Genomic DNA, 22,562 nt, shown 5'->3' on the forward strand with positions numbered 1-22,562 from the left:
CGTTAAATCATAATATTGTAGCATCGTTAATTTGAAAATTATGTAATTATAGAACATTTTCTCAATTTTCTTCCTGGTTACCTTAAGGTAATTTACTTTCTGGTTATCTTAAGAAGGTAATTTACTTTCAGGTTACCTTATTAAAGGTAATTTACTTCCTGGTTATCTTAAGCAGTTTACTTTCTGATTATCCAGGTTATCATCATTATATTGTACAAGTTACCTCCTTGCAGACAAGGATCTTGCATTTTTGATATGGTTATCATTATGAATGTTCAGTCTGTATTTCTGTGTCACTCAGACTGGAACTGAATGTTTTAACTGATGTCTGTACATCAATATTCTTAGATGCACCAAATAATTATTAAGAAAAATACAGATTTATTTTTAATTCCATTCATGCTATAAAATTAAAATTTGAAACCTTAAAAGAGTGAGTCTGTCATAACGGCATTTGTGTTTTGGTGGAAGCTTGATAAAAGAACTTGCCTAATTTGGCATAGGAATATGTTTCAGTCTGGTGACCTCACTGTATCCCCTACATCATATCAAGCTTATTATATCTGCCAACTCAAAATAAAACACATGTAGTTTTGTGCAATTGTTGTGACTCAGAATGTGCATAGAAAAACTGTTGAGTATATAAGATATAGGACATATCATACAAATAGAATTCATCCATCTCACATTTGTGACCAAAGTGACCTACCTGGATTGGGCACTGGTATTACATACAGTGCCGCTGTTTCTTCTTCAGATACATTTTCTAATATGTATTACCTGATCACAATACATTCTTAGGTTGGGACAGCTGGATTTGCGAGGTAGTGGATGTTATTCAAATGTATTATGTTCAGATGATAACTGGAGATCTAGGCTCATAACGGAGTCAGTCAGAAAAAAAGTCAGCTCATTACAGATTTGATCATTACAAATTTAAGTAAAAAATTTCCCCATGACATACTCGGAGTTGGCCCACAACAAAGCCAGCCTTAACCTTTGATCTTCATAACAGTTGTTGCTATTGAACAACCAATATTGCATATTTTTATTTTTATTGTTAATTGTTTATTCTTGGAATTAATTAACTATATAGCAATGTAGACATGTATGAACATGTGCCCAGATTAAATTCAGTATTACTCCTTGTTCTGCATATTAATAATAATATATCTTAGTCAAATCAGTCCTGATTGTTGACTGCTTGGCACTTTAAATGTCAACAAAAAACTTAGACGAAAATTATTCTTCCTATTTACTTTTTACAGGTACTAAATTGGGTCAAGAAAAGAGGATATTGAACATTTACTGCTGATAATAAATGTTTGAAATAAAATATTTAATTAAGGAATAAGACAGTAAAGATGGACAGATGTACAAAATATTATGCTAAAAGAATGAACACATAAGAATTTGAAATGTTTGCTTTGTCTCTGTGCTTATCTTTTTTAATAAAAAAATATCTATTTAACTCAGTTGACATAGCAACCTTACAAGGAATACTGTAAAATATGTACTTTAGAAAAATGTATGGTATATGGAAGGGAAGTGCGACTAATCAAATTACATATGACAACACGTTTACACAAATCACAAATAGTAGAGTAGACACATGTTATCTTCAGCTCACTAAACAATTAACAGCAGCAAGATAAGCATGGTTTCAAAATGTTGATGATGCCGTATATAATTTAATTATTCTGGGATTATAATTTTTTCCAGTATATTTCTTTGCGAAATAAATGATTGCTGAAAGAAGCATACAAACATTTAAAAAAATGAAATGACCATTGAATAAAGAACATTACATCCACATTACTATTATATCAATTGTTGACCAAAAGGCTGAGTATATAATGGTCTGAGTTTGTTATATCGACCAAGTATTTGTTATGGGCCAAATACATTATAGGCTGAGTTCTTTATGGGCAGAGATTATTAATGGGCTAGCGTTGCTGTGGGCCAATTAGTCCTTGTGTCTGATCAGATGAGTATTATCACAGAAACATTTTTACTTTAAAATTATGATTTCCAGGTTATCATGGACAGACTGTACAAGGGAGTGTGGGAAAAGGTGAAGCAAGGGAGTGCATTCAGACAAGCCTTGTTCCAGTTTGCTTATGATTATAAGCTGCGGAGATTGGAGAGTGCCTATGACACGCCAATACTCAATCGGTAAATGATGCAAGGACCATGTCCAGTATTTTTAATTATTGTATTAGACTTTTATATTTATTTTAATGGCACTTTTAACACATTATTGCCTGTATCATACCAAGGAAGTGGGAACAAAGTGAATTTCCCCCAAACACATTGAGGCAGCCAACTCTGGAAGGCCTGGATTGGTATAAACCCATTACCCTTGAATTACAAGTCTGACACTCTACCAAATGAGTTATCATAGCTTTCTCATATCCAGAATGAGAAAATGTGGACAAAGTAAAATAGGTCCTGGCAGATCTTCATCCCCTTGTAAAGACACGTGTTCAAATTCATTAGGCTCTTTTCTTATAGACACCTTCAGATTTGACCCCTGTCTGAAAGGTACCTGTCCACATAGGACAAAGTTTTGAGGTCAGTTAAGTGTCCATTATCGACAGGTTTAAATGTACATACATACATTGTTGATGTGCAGAAGACCAGTCAGGTGCTAGATATACATTTCATAAGCACTTGAAAAATTTAAGTAACATGTTTGTTTTTCAGGGTTTCTGAATCCTTACATACACATTTGAAAAACTTTAAAACATATTCATGGTTGTTTCAGGCTTTGAAAATTCATAGCAACTTAAAAAAAGCTGGTAATGCCATGGACAGTTTTAAAAAAAAGTAAAAAATCTAGCAAAGGTGAAACCACAGTTTCTGCAGCTGAAAAGTTTTATTTACATCTTGAGACTAACTGATAATTGCTAGTCAGGTTAGCATTTAGAACATTGTTGGACATATTGGGCCATGAAGTAATGATAATGCTGCCTGGATTTCAGATTTAGACCGATGGACAAGAGGCAGACAGCTAGCCTGCCTGTTCATAATCTTTGTATGCTAGCACATCCCATATTTCTTATTTCATGCTTTTTTATGTGTTATAATCATAAACGTATCCTCAGCAAATTGTTGATTTATCCCTGTTTAATTGTATGGGCTGATATAGAAAACAATTCTGGCCTATAGATTGAAAATATCTGTTTATCTGTCTGTCCATCCATCAATCCATTTGTCAGGCATCAAGATGCAGGTTCAGGTTTCTGTTTTTTTGTTGTGTTCTCAGGAACTATAACTCATAGTTACATAAGTTGGTATTAAGGTGCATCATGTGGAGTGCTATACTTGTCAGTGAAACTTATGTCACTTTTCTATATTTCATGGTCCAGTGATTTTTGGTAACCTTTGCACTTATCTCATTTTCCCAGGCACTTTTGCCATGGAGCCACAAGTCTTCGTATGTAGAAACATCATGATGAATAAATATTTCATGGTTCACGGGTTTGTGCCTTCATTTGTATTAATTTCTGTTTCTGTATAGTAGGTTATGTTTTTCATTTGTTTCATTTTCTCAAACTCTTTTACTTGTGGAGTCACATAAGTTGGTATTTAGGTTTGTTATTAGATCTTTCAGTAAAATTGTATTTCATGATCCATTGAATTTGGTTAACATTTGCATTCAGCTTATTTTCTCAAGCATTGTTACCTATGGTGCGGTTTGTGATTGTGTTACAAGGACTACTTCAGCCATCAGTGAAAACAAGCTCACCATGACATATATTGTGGTTCAGTGATTTGAATTTATCTTTGAGCTCAAGTTCTGTAGGCATGGGTTGGCTGCATTTAGGTCATTTCCTTAGACAATTTTCCTCAGAGATAAGTTGGTATTTAGTTGTGTCTTTCCATGATTTGAAGAAATAATTTTTTTAAAAATCAATGAAAATTAGTACTGAATGAATAGAAATAAATTTACATCATCCATAGTTTGCAATCATGACTTAAGTCTTTGGCAGTCCTGTCTTATTGCCATTGGCAGTTTACATCATTCATGGTTTGTGATCCAGCCTTTGTTATTGGCAATTTACATGATTCAGGATTTGCAATCCAGCTTTATTGCCTTTGGCAATCCATCCATACGGTTTTGGCTATTTACATGATTCATTGTTCGCAAACCAGTCTAATTGTCTTTGGCAATCCAGCCATACGGCTGTTGGCTATTTACATGATTCATTGTTCGCAATCCAGTCTTACTGCCATTGGCAATATGCATTATTCATTGTTCGCAATCCAGTCTTATTGCCTTTGGCAATTTGCATTATTGGTTTGCAATCCAGCCTTACTGCCATTGGCATTTTTTTCCCTTGAAGGTTGGTTTTTAGTAAAATCAGGGAAATTCTTGGTGGTGAATTGAGGATGATGTTGTCAGGTGGTGCACCTCTCTCAGAGAAAACTCAACGCTTCATGAACATTTGTTTCTGCTGTCCTGTTCTACAAGGATATGGTTTGACTGAGACTTGTGGAGCTGGAACAGTTACAGAAGGTTGGTATTTCTATTTATCACATACCTACTGTGTTATGTAGATTAATATACCCATATCAGAATTGTAAAGCATTTGTAATAAGACCTCAAGATGGTCACATATGTCATGAAATCATGCATTGAAAAAATGACACATTGGAATGTCTTTCAAACAGGATTTGTAAAGCCATCAGAAGTTGCATTGAAAAGTCCTTAAATTTCAAGAGAGCAGTTTTTGTTTTTGACAGTTCCTGAAATTTCATAAGAAAAAATCCCACTATGATCCCCTAATTGCTCATCATCCTGACTTCAATTTCTGTGAGATAACCGTATCATATTTGTTGGATTACAGCCAAATGTTGCATGTGGTTTAAAAATGTATGAGATTTTTAGAGTTTGGTTTCCAGTATTCCATATCACTCACATGAATTATAGTGATTGTCCATTCTCTCTCTCTCTCTCTCTCTCTCTCTCTCTCACATGACTTAAGTTTACACAGCATAGCCCCTGATTATCTGCCCATCTGACTTTGCTTTCCAGTTGTTATTATATACCCATGTACAGATCAGATTATTAACAAAGTTATCATTATAATGATGAGACTTTGAATGAGTTGGATTTTCAGTATTCCATATCCTCAATAAAAGTGGTTGGACCCCTAAATGCCAATCTTCTCTCAGTGGAAGTTTTCTAACAGGGTTTGATCTGTTTAAGACCCTGCAAAGCAAATTAGAAAGAGTGGGGCATTCTGCTATGCATTCATGCTTTCTTGCTCTAGTTTCAATTTTATTGGCTTACCAAGACCAAAACAATTCATTTCAAATGAGCACTCTTGTAAGATCTTCTTGGTCTTGAATGGTTAAACTTTGCACTGAGATACTAGATTTGATTCCTTTTGCTTTGACAGCCATACATTAGTACTTGCCTATTAGTTATTTGTGGTATCCTAATAGTTCTCCAGTTTTTTTGCACATTTAAGATCAAACAATTCTACTTTCTTAACCTATAATTATACTGTTGTAATTAAGATGTTGGAATTTGTTGTGCAGTCTTAGTAGAATAAGACTTTTGGTTAATAAGAGATGATTTTATCATGATTATTTTTGGCCAAAACTTTAGGTATTGTTCCAGTAGTGTATAGTTTTAAATGAAGCAAACCCAAACTTAAAATGATAAAGTAAATTGTGATCAATTTACTGTTAATTTCACTGGAAAGGGCCAGTGCTTAACCAAATTGATTACAAAGCAGAGACCAAAAGAAGTTGTGTACTTTTGTCACAATTTTACAAACATTGTTTGAGACAAAAATGCAACACTAATCAATGCACTATTTTTTCAGCTGCAGACCTAAGCACAGGAAGGGCTGGTCCACCCCTCACTTGCTGTGAGATTAGACTGAGAGATTGGCCAGAGGGTAACAACTGAATATTTCAAAACAAAAATTTGTGTATACTTTAATATTCATAAAAGTTGGTTACATTATCTTTTTTAATGGTAGAGCAGTTTAGTTAGAGAACAAGAAGGTTACAGCATCAAGTCTACAGTCTACGTAATGTTTCTATTCAAGTTATAGTAGATGCAGTTGGCTGGCATGCAAAGTTGTCCTAAGGTAATGTGGTTGGGTAAGTTTTTGAGAAACATAATTTACTTTAAAAATGTGCTTTCTCTTTTATGGATTTAAATTTTTTATTATTTGTACATAGTTTTGACTATTTTGTGGCAATATGTATATTTTAGGGGTTTAATTAGACCATCTTCCAAGATTTTAGAAATGAAAATGAAAACAATCCAAAGGATAGTGGCCAGGTGTGTTACATTCAATTTTGACTATACTGCAGGAATTATAACTTCAATATTGAATTAGTTATCATGGAAACTGCTCTGGTGGACTACTGGTTAGAGCGTCCATCTTGGAAGTGGGAGGTTTGGGTTCAATTCCTGGCAGAGTCATACCAAAAACTGACAAAAATAGTACTAACAGCTGCCTCGCTTGGTGCTCAGCATTAAGAGGTTAGTGTTAGGACTGGTCGGCCTGTTGTGAGGATAATGTGACTGGGTGGGACATCATGCTACATGTCTGCGGCATGATGCCTCAGTGCTGGATATCACTATAAACTGCCAGACTGCAGACACCATAGCTATGTTAAATATCCTAATCACACACACACACACACATCATTGAAACCATTTTTAAAAATGTAGACTGGAAAATAGAGTATTATTTTCTACCAATTTTTCAAAAACGAGGCAAAAATACCCGGATCAGTGTAATCAAACCCAAGAGAACCAGTAAAAATCAACAGGAAAATTCTTATATGATACTGTATGCTTGAACAGATAGTTACAAATTCAGCTTTTTCATCAAAACAACCCAAGACTAGAATTCGTTACCACAGATATTAATCACAACAGCTGACTCCTCAGAAAACTAAATAGAAAACTTTTCAAAATTAGTATGGACTTATATTTTCTAAAATTAGTTTTTGTGTCATCATTCTGCAGCATTTCACTAATCCACATTAAATTTTTGTGTCATTATGCTGTAGCATTTCACTAATCAGCACTTAATTTTTGTGTCATCATCCTGCAGCATTTCACTAATCCACACTAAATTTTTGTGTCATAATGCTGTAGCATTTCACTAATCCACACTAAATTTTTGTGTCATTATGCTGTAGCATTTCACTAATCCACACTAAATTTTGTGTCATTATGCTGTAGCATTTCACTAATCCACACTAAATTTTTTCTGTCATTATGCTGTAGCATTTCACTAATTAACACTAAATTTTTTGTAATTATTCTGGTGCGTTGCACTAATCAAGATCAAGATTATTCACTATTCAACAAGCTTGTGTTGTGTATCTATCTGTATAATGATTTTTTTTGTCCACAGAAGAGGAGCCTCTTTAGCTTGAAACATTAGAAAAAAGGCAACACAATTTCCATACATTGTTAACTCCTACTCCATTTTATTTATTGTCTGTATCTACAGCATTTGTAACTAGCAGAAGTATTGAAAAAGTTTGAAGGACTTCTTTTTACAAAGCAATCAACCATTTTTTATCATACGCATGAAACTAGATGTCTAGTCCTGTTGATATTACAGTTGCTTGTAAAACCTATTCAGATTATTATTTGGACTATATAATCCTAGTGAGCGATCTTGGACATATCTGGGACTCTTATTATGTCAATTCTTCCCACCATATGAATAGATACAACCAACCTGTTTCCCCATTATGGTAACTTTTATCTCTCATTACAGGTTGCTACACCAGCTCAGACAAGCCAAACCCAAGAGGGGAGGTATTGGTTGGAGGGGGTAATATCACCATGGGCTACTACAAAATGGAGGAAAAAACTAAGGAAGATTTTATAACCATTGATGGAGTTCGGTATTTCTGCACAGGAGATATTGGGGAGTTTGTTCCAGATGGATCACTGAAAATCATAGGTTCAGTATTCTGGATTTACATCTGATCTATCAATCACTGAAAATCATAGGTTCAGTACACTGGATTTACATCTGATCTATCAGTCACTGAAAATCATAGGTTCAGTACACTAGATTTACATCCGATCTATCAATCACTGAAAATCATAGGTTCAGTACACTGGATTTACATTCAATTTATCAATCACTGAAAATCATAGGTTCGGTACACTGGATTTACATCCGATCTATCAATCACTGAAAATCATAGGTTCAGTAATTTGGATTTACATCCGATCTATCAATCCCTGAAAATCATAGGTTCAGTACACTGGATTTACATCCAATCTATCAGTCACTGAAAATCATAGGTTCACTACACTGGATTTACATCCAATCTATCAATCACTGAAAATCAAAGGTTCACTACACTGGATTTACATCCGATCTATCAATCACTGAACATCATAGGTTCACTACACTGGATTTACATCTGATCTATCAATCATTGAAAATCATAGGTTCACTACACTGGATTTACATCAATCTATCAATCACTGAAAATCATAGGTTCACTACACTGGATCTGCATCCAATCTAGCCATCATAGAAGAAATGTTATACCTTATATACTTGCATACAGTTCAGATCCATATGCAAACAGTATAGACCCTGATTTACCATCACATAATATGCCAGCTGATCTGGGTCTGTGTTGTTTGTTCTACTGATCAGAACAAACAGAATAGACCCAGAGCTGCCAGTGCATTATGTGTTGGCGGATACAAGTCTGTATTGTTTTTTGGTTGGATCCAGCTTGTATGTGAGTATATACAGTAGATAATTTTGGAGTACTTACAGCCTGAACCAAACAGAAATATATAGAATCTATGCTGGGGTTTGGACCAAGACAAGGAAATCCCAGTAAAAGGGTTACATTATTTGTCTCCCCATGAGGCTTGCCAAGTGGGGACACATATAATGTAACCCCGCAACTAGGATTTTCTTGTCTCGGTCCAAACCCCAATGTAGATTATTTTTCTCACCCAGTATTTTCCTTTAAAGTAAAAAGAACTCTTCACTAGTGTAATATAGTTGATATGCAAATGTTTACATATGGCTCATTAAAACAAATATGTTAATGAGGGCTGTGGTGTGACCGTTGCATCCGAAGTACACAGTTTATACGTGTGAGCAAAGAAAAATAACTTAAGACATCGCATGGTAATGAGGTATTATCACATTTAATATATGAATGTTATATGAAATTGACAATAAATAATTAGTATTTATTACAAGAAACTGTTCATTTTCATCAGTTCCAATTTTGAAAAGTTATATTAATGAAACGATACTGGGTACGCATATCTACAATAATAAGAATAATAACACGGAAAAGAAGACTGAACGCCATTATGCTGGTTCGCCGTGTCTGAATGGCTATATGACAAGTTTACATTGTGATCGTAGGTATGTAGTTTCTACTCGAGTTGAAACATATAATGCAAGAATGCAAAATCAGAAATGTCTCCAATCAAACAGATGAACCCATAATATAGTAAAAATACTAAATACCATTGTTCAAAATGCAACAGTCAATGTTTAAGCAAAGGCACTGGCCACAGTTCTTGGACATTTTCAGGGAAATTGTCAAAAATCAAAATTGACCAACATCCTCTTGATATAAATCCTCGTACCAAAACTGATTTCAATAAATTAATTCCTGCTTCCAAAAAGATGGCACATATATAACAAGAAAAGAAACTATTAGAAGACAGCAATTTACATATATAATACACCCATCTCATGACCTTTTCACTATTTATGATCTTGAGTTCTAAACCAGGGATTCAACTATTGTATGACAGGATGTGGAACATGTCAGAGTTAAAAAGTAATAGGATAAGGAAACATAATACTGACTTATATTATCTCTTATTGTGACCTTGACCTTTAGGCAAGGTCATCTCTGGCACAAAATGAATATGCTGTCAAGTCAATATATATAGAATCTATTTTTGGTTTATTTTTGCAGAGACAAGGAAATCCCAGTCAAGGGTTTATATTATTTGTCTCCCCACGAGGCTTGCCCGAGTGGGGAGACATATAAACACACGACTGGGATTTCCTTGTCTCGGCCCAAACCCCAACATAGATTATATTTCTCACCCAATATTTTCCTTTAAAGTAAAAGGAATTCTGCACTAGTGTTCACGTCCAATGTTTACATGTGGCGCATTAATATAAATATGTTAATGAGGGCTGTGGTGTGACCGTTGCATCTGAAGTACACAGTTTATATGCGTGAGCAAGGAAAAATAACAACATAAAACGTTGCATAATAATGAGATTCTATCACATTTAATACATGGATATTATATGAAATTAACAATAAATAATTAATATTTATTACAAGAAACTGTTTTATTTTCATCAGTTCCAATTCTCAAAAGTTATATTGTAAATAATAAAATGATATTGGCTACTGAGTCCTACTGTAGTTATACTTAGTACAAGCTGTAAAGAAGAGTAACATGTTGCATTAGATTATTCATGGATAATTAGTGATCTGTGTCACTATTGTATATAGCTCTCCTTTTCTTTGGAAGAGGTGAAATTGTGATATAATTGTGTTGTCCTTAATATTGATTGTAAAATTATAAAAGAACCTACAAATACGGACCCTAATGGATAGCCATGTGCTAAACTTTCACATTCATGGATTCTTTGAAAATGTATTTTCTGTCTTGGAAATATGGCAAGTGCTGCAGTGAAATTTGCTTATGGATTAACGTGTTGACAGATAAATGATTCCTTCTGGCTGGTAAGTGCATTATTTATCATTAAATATTGTAGGTATAATTTTGGTTCAGCTGGGGCACAATGGAGATGCTTAACAAAATTAGAATAAAGCATGTTTGACATGACACATTTCTGGCTGTTACTAAGATTTCCATAGTTGTTAAGAGAGATGGGATGCTATGAAGTGTAAAGGTCTATAGTCAATGTGCATGGATCAGTGTTTTCTGTCATAGTTCATTTCACACAACATTGAGTATTTTATCCTATCTGTTGCACAGTCAATTTTCAGGTCACTGTCATTAAATGTAGCTAACAGTATATAATTTGTTTCACACGAAGTATTTAAAACTAGTTAGTAGCTTTAGCTACATTAATGATGCTGACCAGAAAATGTACTGAGCTAGGCCTGTATATAGGATAAAATTGACCATGCTGTGTGGAGTGAACTAGCATAATACCAAAAAGCTCGACATTGTATGTGTGTGTGTCTTTGTCTCTCTTGAAATGTTTTTGTATGGTGTGTTCGCAAAGATGGATTGACATTAAGTTACTTTGTTTTTGTTATATATTTGTTGTTGTTGTTTGAGTTTAGAACAACTAGGTCAGGCACAGCAGAAGACAACAAGGGTTTCTTTTTTTTAAAAAGTAGTTATGAGCATGTGCACACCTTGACTGAGATGAATAGACTGAGATAAGAAAAGTAAGGTTAGCAAAACAGCTAGATTTCTCTGTCGCATGGGTGAGAAATTCACAAAATTGGGAAGTTAGGGCTTTAGCTTCAAAGCCATTACAAAAAAAGCCAACACACAACAATATGATAGTATGTAATGACGAAAAAGATAATGTCCCATCTAAGTGAGTCTTATTGCACAATTTAATAGGTGAGATCAGATCAAAAAACTGTCCATCACAATCAGTACAGGTTTCAGGGCTGATTTATCAAACTAAAATTCTACTGGTTAACAAACCAATATTATTTTTAAAAATAAAAAAAAATATTTGCAGTGTATTCATTTAGAAGTTTTCAGATCACTTTGATGTTGGTTGTTCAGTTTGGAGTCAATCATTATTGATAAATCTTTAAATCCTGTAATTATTAACCCTCAACTCTGATACTGTCTTGGGGCTCCAAGTGGTCTAAAATGCTTACTGTTATGGATCACTGCCATCTGACCTCTGTCTGCATGGGTTTGAGTCTCTGGTTTGGCCAATGTGAGTATGTGAGAAAGCATGTCATTAGCTTGTCATGAGTTGGTGGTTCTTTCCAGGGTTTCTGGAGTTCTTCCTGCACCATTTATACTAGCTGCCATGTATGACCTATCTTGTGCTGAAAAATGGCATTGAACCCTACAACTACAACTGCCTGGGCTGACCATATTAATGTGCCAAAGCGAAACAGTGCAGTGTACTATAAATAGAACACCTCTTACCTCAATGACTCTATGTGAATAGGTCTGCTTGTAAAATTTATAAAAGTGCATTATATGTTAAGTTCAACATAAATTTTAATCATTCTACCTTTTTTTGTACATATTTTTTATATAAGATAGACTTAAGATTAAAATCTGAGGTATACTTAAGAAATTAATTTTCATTGAGGTATTTTGTATTTGCTTTAAAATCTTGTGAAAACTTGTTAACTGTCAAGTCAGTGAAGCTGTGTGACCAACCATAGCTAACCTTTCTCATCCTCAAAATCTGCCAGAGTATTGTCTATGTCTGTCACTAAATCATCCAAATTTGATAAATTATCAAAAATCAGCGTTACTTACATCAATATTGGAACCTATATCTAACTTACTGAAATCTTCATAGTTGTAATTCTGATCATCCACACTCAAGAAAGTGCAAAACAAATTCTGTGTTCTCCATTTTGGAGTGCAGAAACCAGCCCAGTTTAAATAGATTGTATCACATAGGAAACACATGATGTGAGATGTGATATAATTAATAGTCCTTTACCTCAGTGTGTGTAGTATCTGATAGGAGTTTTCCTTGAAAACTAGTTCAGAAAGGCTGTTGTTTAATGTAGGCCTCAAAACATGTTTCCATGCAGATGGTGCACAGGAGTCAAACAATACTTGTAAGTTGATCTGATGTCATATAGCACTTCACTGAGAATGCATTAAAGGTACCCAGAAGTGCTGATATGATGTAAAGGATAGACTTATAATTACATTTCATGCTTGAGAAAAATCGTATTTCTTCCTGTATACTTTAAAACAAAATTGCCAATTTTTGCTATATTTTTAAAAGAAAAAGAATTTTTTTAATATATATTTCCAAAACTTTTCTCTGTTCCTATATTTTTTACCTAACAACTGGCTTGACTATCTCGGACAAGAAACCAGCTGATTATACTGCATGTAGATGGCAGAATATTGGTGGTAGAGATGAAGAATGAAGAAAGATGCATAATTTGTCAGGAAAACTACTGTTAACGGTTATTTTATAGCATATCCATTAATTTTACATGCTTAATCTGGCATTCAATACAGTTGTTAGTCTGTATTTCAATATCACACATCCAGATTAGAACTGTTTGGTGGCTTCTTCAGCAACCACATAGATATTTTTAGATGCAGTGAATCAAACTTATATGAATCCCAGTATATTTTAAATTTCATTCTTACAGTAAAGTTAAAAATATTTAGAAAGCATTTAAGAATTCATGTTTCTTTCTAATTCACTGTAAAGAACTCATTTGATATTCCATTTTAATGTCTCAGTCAGACATATCGCTGTGCCATATCAAATGAGTTCTTTCTGCTGACATAGAACAAAACATTTATCTTTTTTTATGCATGTAATGGTCCAAATATTAAATGAATTTAAGGTTCTGCGACTAGAAGAATGGATAGACCATTTATTCTAAAGAACCTTAATTGTTAATTTATAAAGTTATGTCCAAGGGATATGAAGTGTGATTTTTTGTTGCCGATTCTGGATGAGCTAACTGGATTCTGTACAGTTTGTACTGTAAATGATAAGCATGCTTGTGGGTTGGATTTTCTTATTGACTGGCAGACATGACTAATTTTAAAAAATCTGCAAAGAGCAGATTTACAAAAGAGGGAGGTAGAGAAACAGCATTAGGAATGCATTTATACTTGCCAATAAGTCAAGTCCAAACTGCAAACCACAAAGATCCTGATCTGCCATAGAATAATGTGCCTACAGATCAGGGTCTATGTTGTTTGTTGTACTGACTAGTCCTAACAAACTTCACAGACCCAGATCTTCCAGCGCATAATGCGCCGGAAGGTCTGGGTCTTTGCAGTTTGCAGTTGGATTTGTATTATAGGAGAGTATATACGGTAGATGCATACTGTATAGAGATAGATATGGATAGGTAGCTATGTAGGTAGGTTGTTAGATTGATTTTCTGAGAATATATTTGAGCATAGCATGTTTTATTATCTTGATTGAAAGTATAAAGGAATTTAATCCATCTTATGTTACAGACAGGAAGAAAGATCTTGTAAAATTGCAACATGGAGAGTTCATATCTCTTAGCCGTGTTGAGACTGCCCTTAAAATGTCACCACTGGTTGAACAAATTTGTCTTCATGCCAACAGTAACCAGTTATTCAGCATTGCCATTATTGTCCCCAATCAGAAAAATTTGCTAGCTATGGCAAAGTCATTGGGTAAAGAAGCAGAGAGTTTTGAAAATTTGTGTGAGGATGAAGATGTAAAGAAAGCTTTCATGAAAGAACTCTGCAAAGTAGGGGAGAAGGGTAAGTTGCTAGATTTGATGAGACAGTGTAAATTTACTGTTCTTTTCTTCTTTACAGCAAGTATCATAATAGTCAAGATATACCAACAGCATCTTTATTTAGCATCTGGTCTCGATGTCAAATGAATTCCGGCTACTAGGTGAAGATTCTGCTGTCGTTTTGATCATGGAACTACAGTGTTATCTCGTTATACTTTTCATAAAGTATTAATGCATATTTAAATAAAAGTCATGTGTAAATTAAATTTGGTACTTTCACTTGCCTCATCATTTGCTATAAATTATTTAATAAACAAATGGTTGCAATGTATTGAACCATTTCCCTGCTTTTGTTGCTAGTATTTACAAAATTACAGAAGTTCATGTCTCTTGGAGTACAGTATTCTCAACAGTCAAACATCTTTTGTTCTTTGTATGCTATTTTCATGGAGGTGACATGGAGCGTACTAATATTAGTCCATACATACCTGCCATATTTATGCAGGGGACATGGAGTATACCAGTATTAGTCCATACATATGTACCTGCCATATTTATGACGGGGACATGGAGTATACCAGTATTAGTCCATACATATGTACCTGCCATATTTATGCAGGGGACATGGAGTATACCAGGATTAGTCCATACATATGTACCTGCCATATTTTTGCAGGGGACATGGAGTATACCAGGATTAGTCCATACATATGTACCTGCCATATTTATGAAAGGGACATGGAGTATACCAGTATTAGTCCATACATATGTACCTGCCATATTTATGCAGGGGACATGGAGTATACCAGTATTGATCCATACATATGTACCTGCCATATTTATGCAGGGGACATGGAGTATACCAGGATTAGTCCATACATATGTACCTGCCATATTTATGCAGGGGACATGGAGTATACCAGTATTAGTCCATACATATGTACCTGCCATATTTATGCAGGGGACATGGAGTATACCAGTATTGATCCATACATATGTACCTGCCATATTTATGCAGGGGACATGGAGTGTACCAGTATTGGTCCAGACATATGTACCTGCCATATTTATGCAAAGGACATGGAGTGTACCAGTATTAGTCCATACATATGTACCTGCCATATTTATGCAGGGGACATGGAGTGTACCAGTATTGATCCATACATATGTACCTGCCATATTTATGAAGGGGACATGGAGTGTACCAGTATTGATCCATACATATGTACCTGCCATATTTATGAAGGGGACATGGAGTGTACCAGTATTGATCCATACAAATGTACCTGCAATATTTATGCAGGGGACATGGAGTGTACCAGTATTGATCCATACATATGTACCTGCCATATTTATGAAGGGGACATGGAGTGTACCAGTATTGATCCATACATATGTACCTGCCATATTTATGCAGGGGACATGGAGTATACCAGTATTGGTCCATACATATGTACCTGCCATATTTATGAAAGGGACATGGAGTATACCAGTATTGGTCCATACATATGTACCTGCCATATTTATGCAGGGGACATGGAGTGTTCCAGTATTGGTCCATACATATGTACCTGCCGTATTTATGACGGGGACATGGAGTGTACCAGTATTAGTCCATACATATGTACCTGCCATATTTATGCCGGGGACATGGAGTATACCAGTATTGATCCATACATATGTACCTGCCATATTTATGACGTTGACATGGAGTGTACCAGTATTGGTCCATACATATGTACCTGCCATATTTATGAAGGGGACATGGAGTGTACCAGTATTAGTCTACACATATGTACCTGCCATATTTATGCAGGGGACATGGAGTGTACCAGTATTAATCCATACATTTGTCCCTGCCATATTTATGAAAGGGACATGAAGTGTACCAGTATTAGTCCTTACATACGTACCTGTAATATTTATGGAGAGTACATATAGTGTACCAGTATTAGTCCGTACATGGAGAGAACATGGAGTGTACCAGTATTAGTCCATACATACACACCTGCCATATTTATGGAGGTGTCATGGAGTTTTCCAATATTAGACCATACACATTTACTTTCCATATTAATGGAGGAGTCAAATACTGTATTAGTCCATACATATTTTTGGAGGCAACATACAGTGTTACCAGGTTTTGGTTAAAGTTTTTCTATTTGCTTTTATTACTAAAACATTATCATCATACTTGGTACAAATCATTATGAAGCTAAGACAGTTCATTTCATAACACATTCAGTGGCCTCAAATTTTACAGAGACATCATGGCCCCCGTTTAATGCCCTTGCATTATACAATTTGTTTCTGACCGATATCCTTGAATGACTTCATCTATTGAAACCAGATTTGGTGTGGGTCTTAATATCAAGCAACCTTTCATCAAAACTGGTGTTAATGTCCCTATTTGACTTAGAGTAATGTTTGGACATCATTGATGTCCCTATTTGACTTAGAATAATGTCCCTATTTGACTTAGAGTAATGTCCCTCTTTGACTTAGAATAATGTCCCTATTTGACTTTGAGTAATGTCCCTGTTTGACTTAGAATAATGTTTGGACATCATTAATGTCCCTATTTGACTTAGAGTAATGTCCCTTTTTGACTTAGATTAATGTTTGGACATCATTAATGTCCCTATTTGACTTAGAGTAATGTTTGGACATCATTGATGTCCCTATTTGACTTAGAGTAATGTCCCTATTTGACTTAGAGTAATGTCCCTATATGACTTAGAGTAATGTCCCTCTTTGACTTAGAGTAATGTCCCTCTTTGACTTAGGTGGTGCTCTACAGATTCGTATTTTGCATAGGGTTAGGATTTTAAAGAAAAAGAATTTCCCCGGCTTTCCTCACTGGTTATACTGGTTATTTAAAAAAGACCTTGTATATCTTAGGTATAATGCAAAGAACCTTTAATTCCCTTTATTTTGGTGTATGATTGATGAGTGTACTATGGGTTATAGAGTATACAGCTTGGCCTTACTTCAGATGTGCACCTTTCAAAAAAGTGCTAGCTCTACTTGGTCATTTTCACTTCCTGAACTTCAGAGGTAAATTGTATAAAAAAGAGCTCATAACTTTTTTTACATTTTATATATTTGGTAATTCATTCATTGCACTTTCAGCAGCTGGTATTGTCTAGTCTGGCAAAGTTAATTTTCCATATTTTAATAGCTGCTATGTATAGTGTACTTTAGACTAATTCAGGCTGATTTTTTTAACACAAGGGAGCAGTCATTTTAGTTAGCAGTGTGCTTAAATCATGTAAAATTTTCAAAACTACAATATCCAAAAGAAATATCATCCACATTACATTAATGTAGCATAGAGGTATGCCAACATTCTCTCCATTGTGCATGTTTTAAATGTGAACTACTTCACCTTACATACGTTGCTCTCTCAAAAGTACATATTATCTGGTGAGCGCCCCCTTAGAGTAATGTCCCTATTTGACTTAGAGTAATGTCCCTATTTGACTTAGAGTAATGTCCCTCTTTGACTTAGAGTAATGTCCCTATTTGACTTAGAGTAATGTCCCTATTTGACTTAGAGTAATGTCCCTGTTTGACTTAGAATAATGTTTGGACATCATTAATGTACCTATTTGACTTAGAGTAATGTTTGGACATCATTAATGTCCCTATTTGACTTAGAGTAATGTCCCTGTTTGACTTAGATTAATGTTTGGACATCATTAATGTCCCTTTTTGACTTAGAGTAATGTTTGGACATCATTGATGTCCCTATTTGACTTAGAGTAATGTCCCTATTTGACTTAGAGTAATGTCCCTATTTGACTTAGAGTAATGTTTGGACATCATTAATTTCCCTATTTGACTTAGAGTAATGTCCCTATTTGACTTAGAGTAATGTTTGGACATCATTAATTTCCCTATTTGAGTAATGTCCCTCTTTGACTTAGAGTAATGTCCCTATTTGACTTAGATTAATGTCCCTATTTGACTTAAGAGTAATGTCCCTATTTGACTTAATATCCCTATTTGACTTAGAGTAATGTTTGGACATCATTAATTTCCCTATTTACCCGAAGCAAATAGGGTAGATGGGACTCGTAAACCTTGGATGGTAGCTCATCTAGGAGAAGGAAAACTCCGATTCCAAACCTCTGCTGCCTTGTGGCTATACCCACTTATGGGAAAGGCTAAGGGAGTAAACCCTGACAGAAAATCCAGAGATGGAGTCCCTAAGGCGGTCTGACATTGACTTCAACGTCATTCCAGCAACTCCTGCAACGCCGTTGGTGCTAAGCTGTATCGGCATTCATCGTTCCCTTGGGCACACCAGCAGCGTGGAGAGGGGGCCAACATCATCACTTTGTACAAAAACAAAGGAGACCGTAGCGACTGCAACAACTATCGGGGCATCTCCCTCCTCAGCATCGTTGGAAAGGCTTTCGCCCGTGTTGCCTTGGCGCGCTTGCAGGTCCTAGCCTGCCGCGTCTACCCAGAGTCCCAGTGTGGATTTCGAGCTGGCAGGTCAACTGTAGACATGATCTTCTCACTACGTCAGCTGCAGGAGAAGTGTCGCGAGCAGCAGATGCCCCTCTACATTGCCTTCTTAGACCTGACGAAGGCGTTTGACCTGGTTAGTTTGAGTGGACTCTTCAGACTCCTGCAGAAGATTGGCTGCCCCCCCATGTCTGCTTGCTGTCATCATGTCGTTCCATGAGAACATGTTCAGCACAGTGTGCTTCAGTGGCGCAACATCTGAAGCATTCCCAGTCATCAACGGAGTCAAACAAGGCTGTGTCCTTGCGCCGACGCTCTTTGCCATCTTCTTCTCCATGCTTCTCCAGTATGCATTCAAGGACTGCAGCGAGGGAGTGTACATCCACACCAGGGCTGACGGCAAGCTGTTCAACATCGCCCGTCTCCGTGCTAAGACTAAAGTCACAGAGGTACTCATCTGTGAATTGCTCATGGCCGACGATGCAGCCTTGACATCACACACGGAAGATGGACTGCAACAGCTGGTATGCTGCCTATCCCATGCTTGTAAGGAATTTGGACTGACCATCAGTTTGAAGAAAACAAACGTCATGGCGCAGGACGCAGACTCCCCTCCCTCTGTCACCATCGATGGGTACAACTTGGAAGTTGTCGAGAACTTCACATACCTCGGGTCTAACATCTCCAGCTCACTCTCCATTGATTCTGAGCTGAACGGCAGGATTGCCAAGGCAGCAGCAGTGATGGCCAGACTTAACCAGAGAGTCTGGAACAACCCCAACCTCACAGAGAAGATCAAATTGCATGTCTACCAAGCCTGTGTACTCAGCTCACTTCTCTACAGCAGCAAAACATGGACCACCTATGCAAGACACGAGAGGAAACTCAACAGCTTCCACGTGAGATGTCTGCGGCGCATTCTGCACATCCAGTGGCAGGACAAAGTACCCAACACAGAGGTTCTAGAACGCGCCAACATCAACAGCATGTTCTCCATTCTCAGCGAGAGGCACCTTCGCTGGCTTGGCCATGTCAAAAGAATGGACCCAGGTCGCATTCCCAAGGACCTGTTATATGGGGAGTTAGCAGAAGGTGCACGACCAACTGGACGACCACATCTGCGCTACAAAGATGTTTGCAAGAAGGATATGAAGACGGCAAACATCAGTGTCAACAACTGGGAGAGCTGTGCAAACAACCGTTTCAGCTGGCACCTAGCTGTCAGGCAGGGAGTTCAAAACGCAGAGGAAGAGAGAAGAATAAAACAAGCTGAAAAGAGAGCTAGAAAGAAGGATAGACAAAAGCTTACTTTGGAGCTACGCCATCGTCTCCCATAGACGGACGGATGCCAAGAGAATTTCCCTATTTGACTTAGAGTAATGTCCCTCTTTGACTTAGAGTAATGTCCCTATTTGACTTAGAGTAATGTCCCTATTTGACTTAATATCCCTATCTGACTTAGAGTAATGTTTGGACATCATTAATGTCCCTATTTGACTTAGAGTAATGTCCCTATTTGACTTGGAGTAATGTCCCTATTTGACTTAGAGTAATGTTTGGATATCATTGATGTCACTATTTGACTTAGAGTAACGTTTGGACATCATTAATGTCGCTATTTAACTTAAAGTAATGTCCCTATTTGACTTAGAGTAATGTCCCTATTTGACTTAGAGTAATGTCCCTATTTGACTTAGAGTGATGTCCCTATTTGACTTAGAGTAATGATCCTATTTGACTTTGAGTGATGTCCATCTTTGACTTAGAGTAATGTCCCTATTTGACTTCGAGTGATGTCCCTATTTGACTTAGAGTAATGTCCCTATTTGACTTAGAGTAATGTTTGGACATCATTGATGTCCCTATTTGACTTAGAATAATGTTTGGACATCATTGATGTCCCTATTTGACTTAGAGTAATGTCCCTATTTGACTTAGAGTAATGTTTGGACATCATTAATGTCCCTATTTGACTTAGAGTGATGTCCCTATTTGACTTAGAGTAATGTCCCTATTTGACTTAGAGTAATGTCCCTATTTGACTTAGAGTGATGTCCCTATTTGACTTAGAGTGATGTCCCTATTTGACTTAGAGTGATGTCCCTATTTGACTTAGAGTAATGTTTGGACATCATTAATGTCCTATTTAACTTAAAGTAATGTCCCTATTTGACTTAGAGTGATGTCCCTATTTGACTTAGAGTAATGTCCCTATTTGACTTAGAGTAATGTCCCAATTTGACTTAGAGTAATGTCCCTATTTGACTTAGAGTAATGTCCCTATTTGACTTAGAGTAATGATCCTATTTGACTTTGAGTGATGTCCCTCTTTGACTTAGAGTAATGTCCCTGTTTGACTTAGAGTGATGTCCCTATTTGACTTAGAGTAATGTTTGGACATCATTGATGTCCCTATTTGACTTAGAGTAATGTTTGGACATCGTTGATGTCCCTATTTGACTTAGAGTAATGTTTGGACATCATTGATGTCCCTATTTGACTTAGAGTAATGTCCCTATTTGACCTAGAGTAATGTTTGGACATCATTAATGTCCCTATTTGACTTAGAGTGATGTCCCTATTTGACTTAGAGTAATGTCCCTATTTGACTTAGAGTAATGTCCCTATTTGACTTAGAGTGATGTCCCTATTTGACTTAGAGTGATGTCCCTATTTGACTTAGAGTAATGTTTGGACATCATTAATGTCCTATTTAACTTAAAGTAATGTCCCTATTTGACTTAGAGTGATGTCCCTATTTGACTTAGAGTAATGTCCCTATTTGACTTAGAGTAATGTCCCTATTTGACTTAGAGTAATGTCCCAATTTGACTTAGAGTAATGTCCCTATTTGACTTAGAGTAATGTCCCTATTTGACTTAGAGTAATGATCCTATTTGTCTTTGAGTGATGTCCCTCTTTGACTTAGAGTAGTGTCCCTATTTGACTTAGAGTGATGTCCCTATTTGACTTAGAGTGATGTCCCTATTTGACTTAGAGTAATGTTTGGACATCATTGATGTCCCTATTTGACTTAGAGTAATGTTTGGACATCATTAATGTCCCTATTTAACTTAAAGTAATGTCCCTATTTGACTTAGAGTGATGTCCCTATTTGACATAGAGTAATGTTTGGACATCATTGATGTCCCTATTTGACTTAGAGTAACGTTTGGACATCATTAATGTCCCTATTTAACTTAAAGTAATGTCCCTATTTGACTTAGAGTGATGTCCCTATTTGACATAGAGTAATGATCCTATTTGACTTTGAGTGATGTCCCTCTTTGACTTAGAGTAATGTCCCTATTTGACTTCGAGTGATGTCCCTATTTGATTTAGAGTAATGTCCCTATTTGACTTAGAGTAATGTTTGGACATCATTGATGTCCCTGTTTGACTTAGAGTAATGTCCCTATTTGACTTAGAGTAATGTTTGGACATCATTAATGTCCCTATTTGACTTAGAGTAATGTCCCTATTTAACTTAGAGTGGTGTCCCTATTTGACTTAGAGTAATGTCCCTATTTGACTTAGAGTAATGTCCCTATTTGACTTAGAGTGATGTCCCTATTTGACTTAGAGTGATGTCCCTATTTGACTTAGAGTAATGTCCCTGTTTGACTTAC

General features: G+C 36.1%; 1 protein-coding gene across 7 annotated transcripts in view; it reads left to right on the top strand.

The window, feature by feature from the left end:
- LOC149799840 (long-chain-fatty-acid--CoA ligase 4-like) overlaps positions 1-22,562 on the top strand; it is a 104,298-nt gene that overhangs the window by 72,338 nt on the left and 9,398 nt on the right. For all 7 annotated transcript variants that reach the window (XM_089959248.1, XM_089959252.1, XM_089959251.1 and 4 more), the window contains exons 12-16: positions 2,036-2,175; positions 4,350-4,522; positions 5,841-5,915; positions 7,770-7,958; positions 14,204-14,479. In XM_089959248.1, the coding sequence (XP_089815374.1) occupies positions 2,036-2,175; positions 4,350-4,522; positions 5,841-5,915; positions 7,770-7,958; positions 14,204-14,479 (853 nt within the window). The remainder of the gene's footprint in view (positions 1-2,035; positions 2,176-4,349; positions 4,523-5,840; positions 5,916-7,769; positions 7,959-14,203; positions 14,480-22,562) is intronic.

The sequence above is a fragment of the Sinohyriopsis cumingii genome, chromosome 5, assembly GCF_028554795.1.
Source record: "Sinohyriopsis cumingii isolate HCF-2022 chromosome 5, ASM2855479v2, whole genome shotgun sequence".
In the NCBI taxonomy this organism is placed as follows: Eukaryota; Metazoa; Mollusca; class Bivalvia; order Unionida; family Unionidae; genus Sinohyriopsis; species Sinohyriopsis cumingii.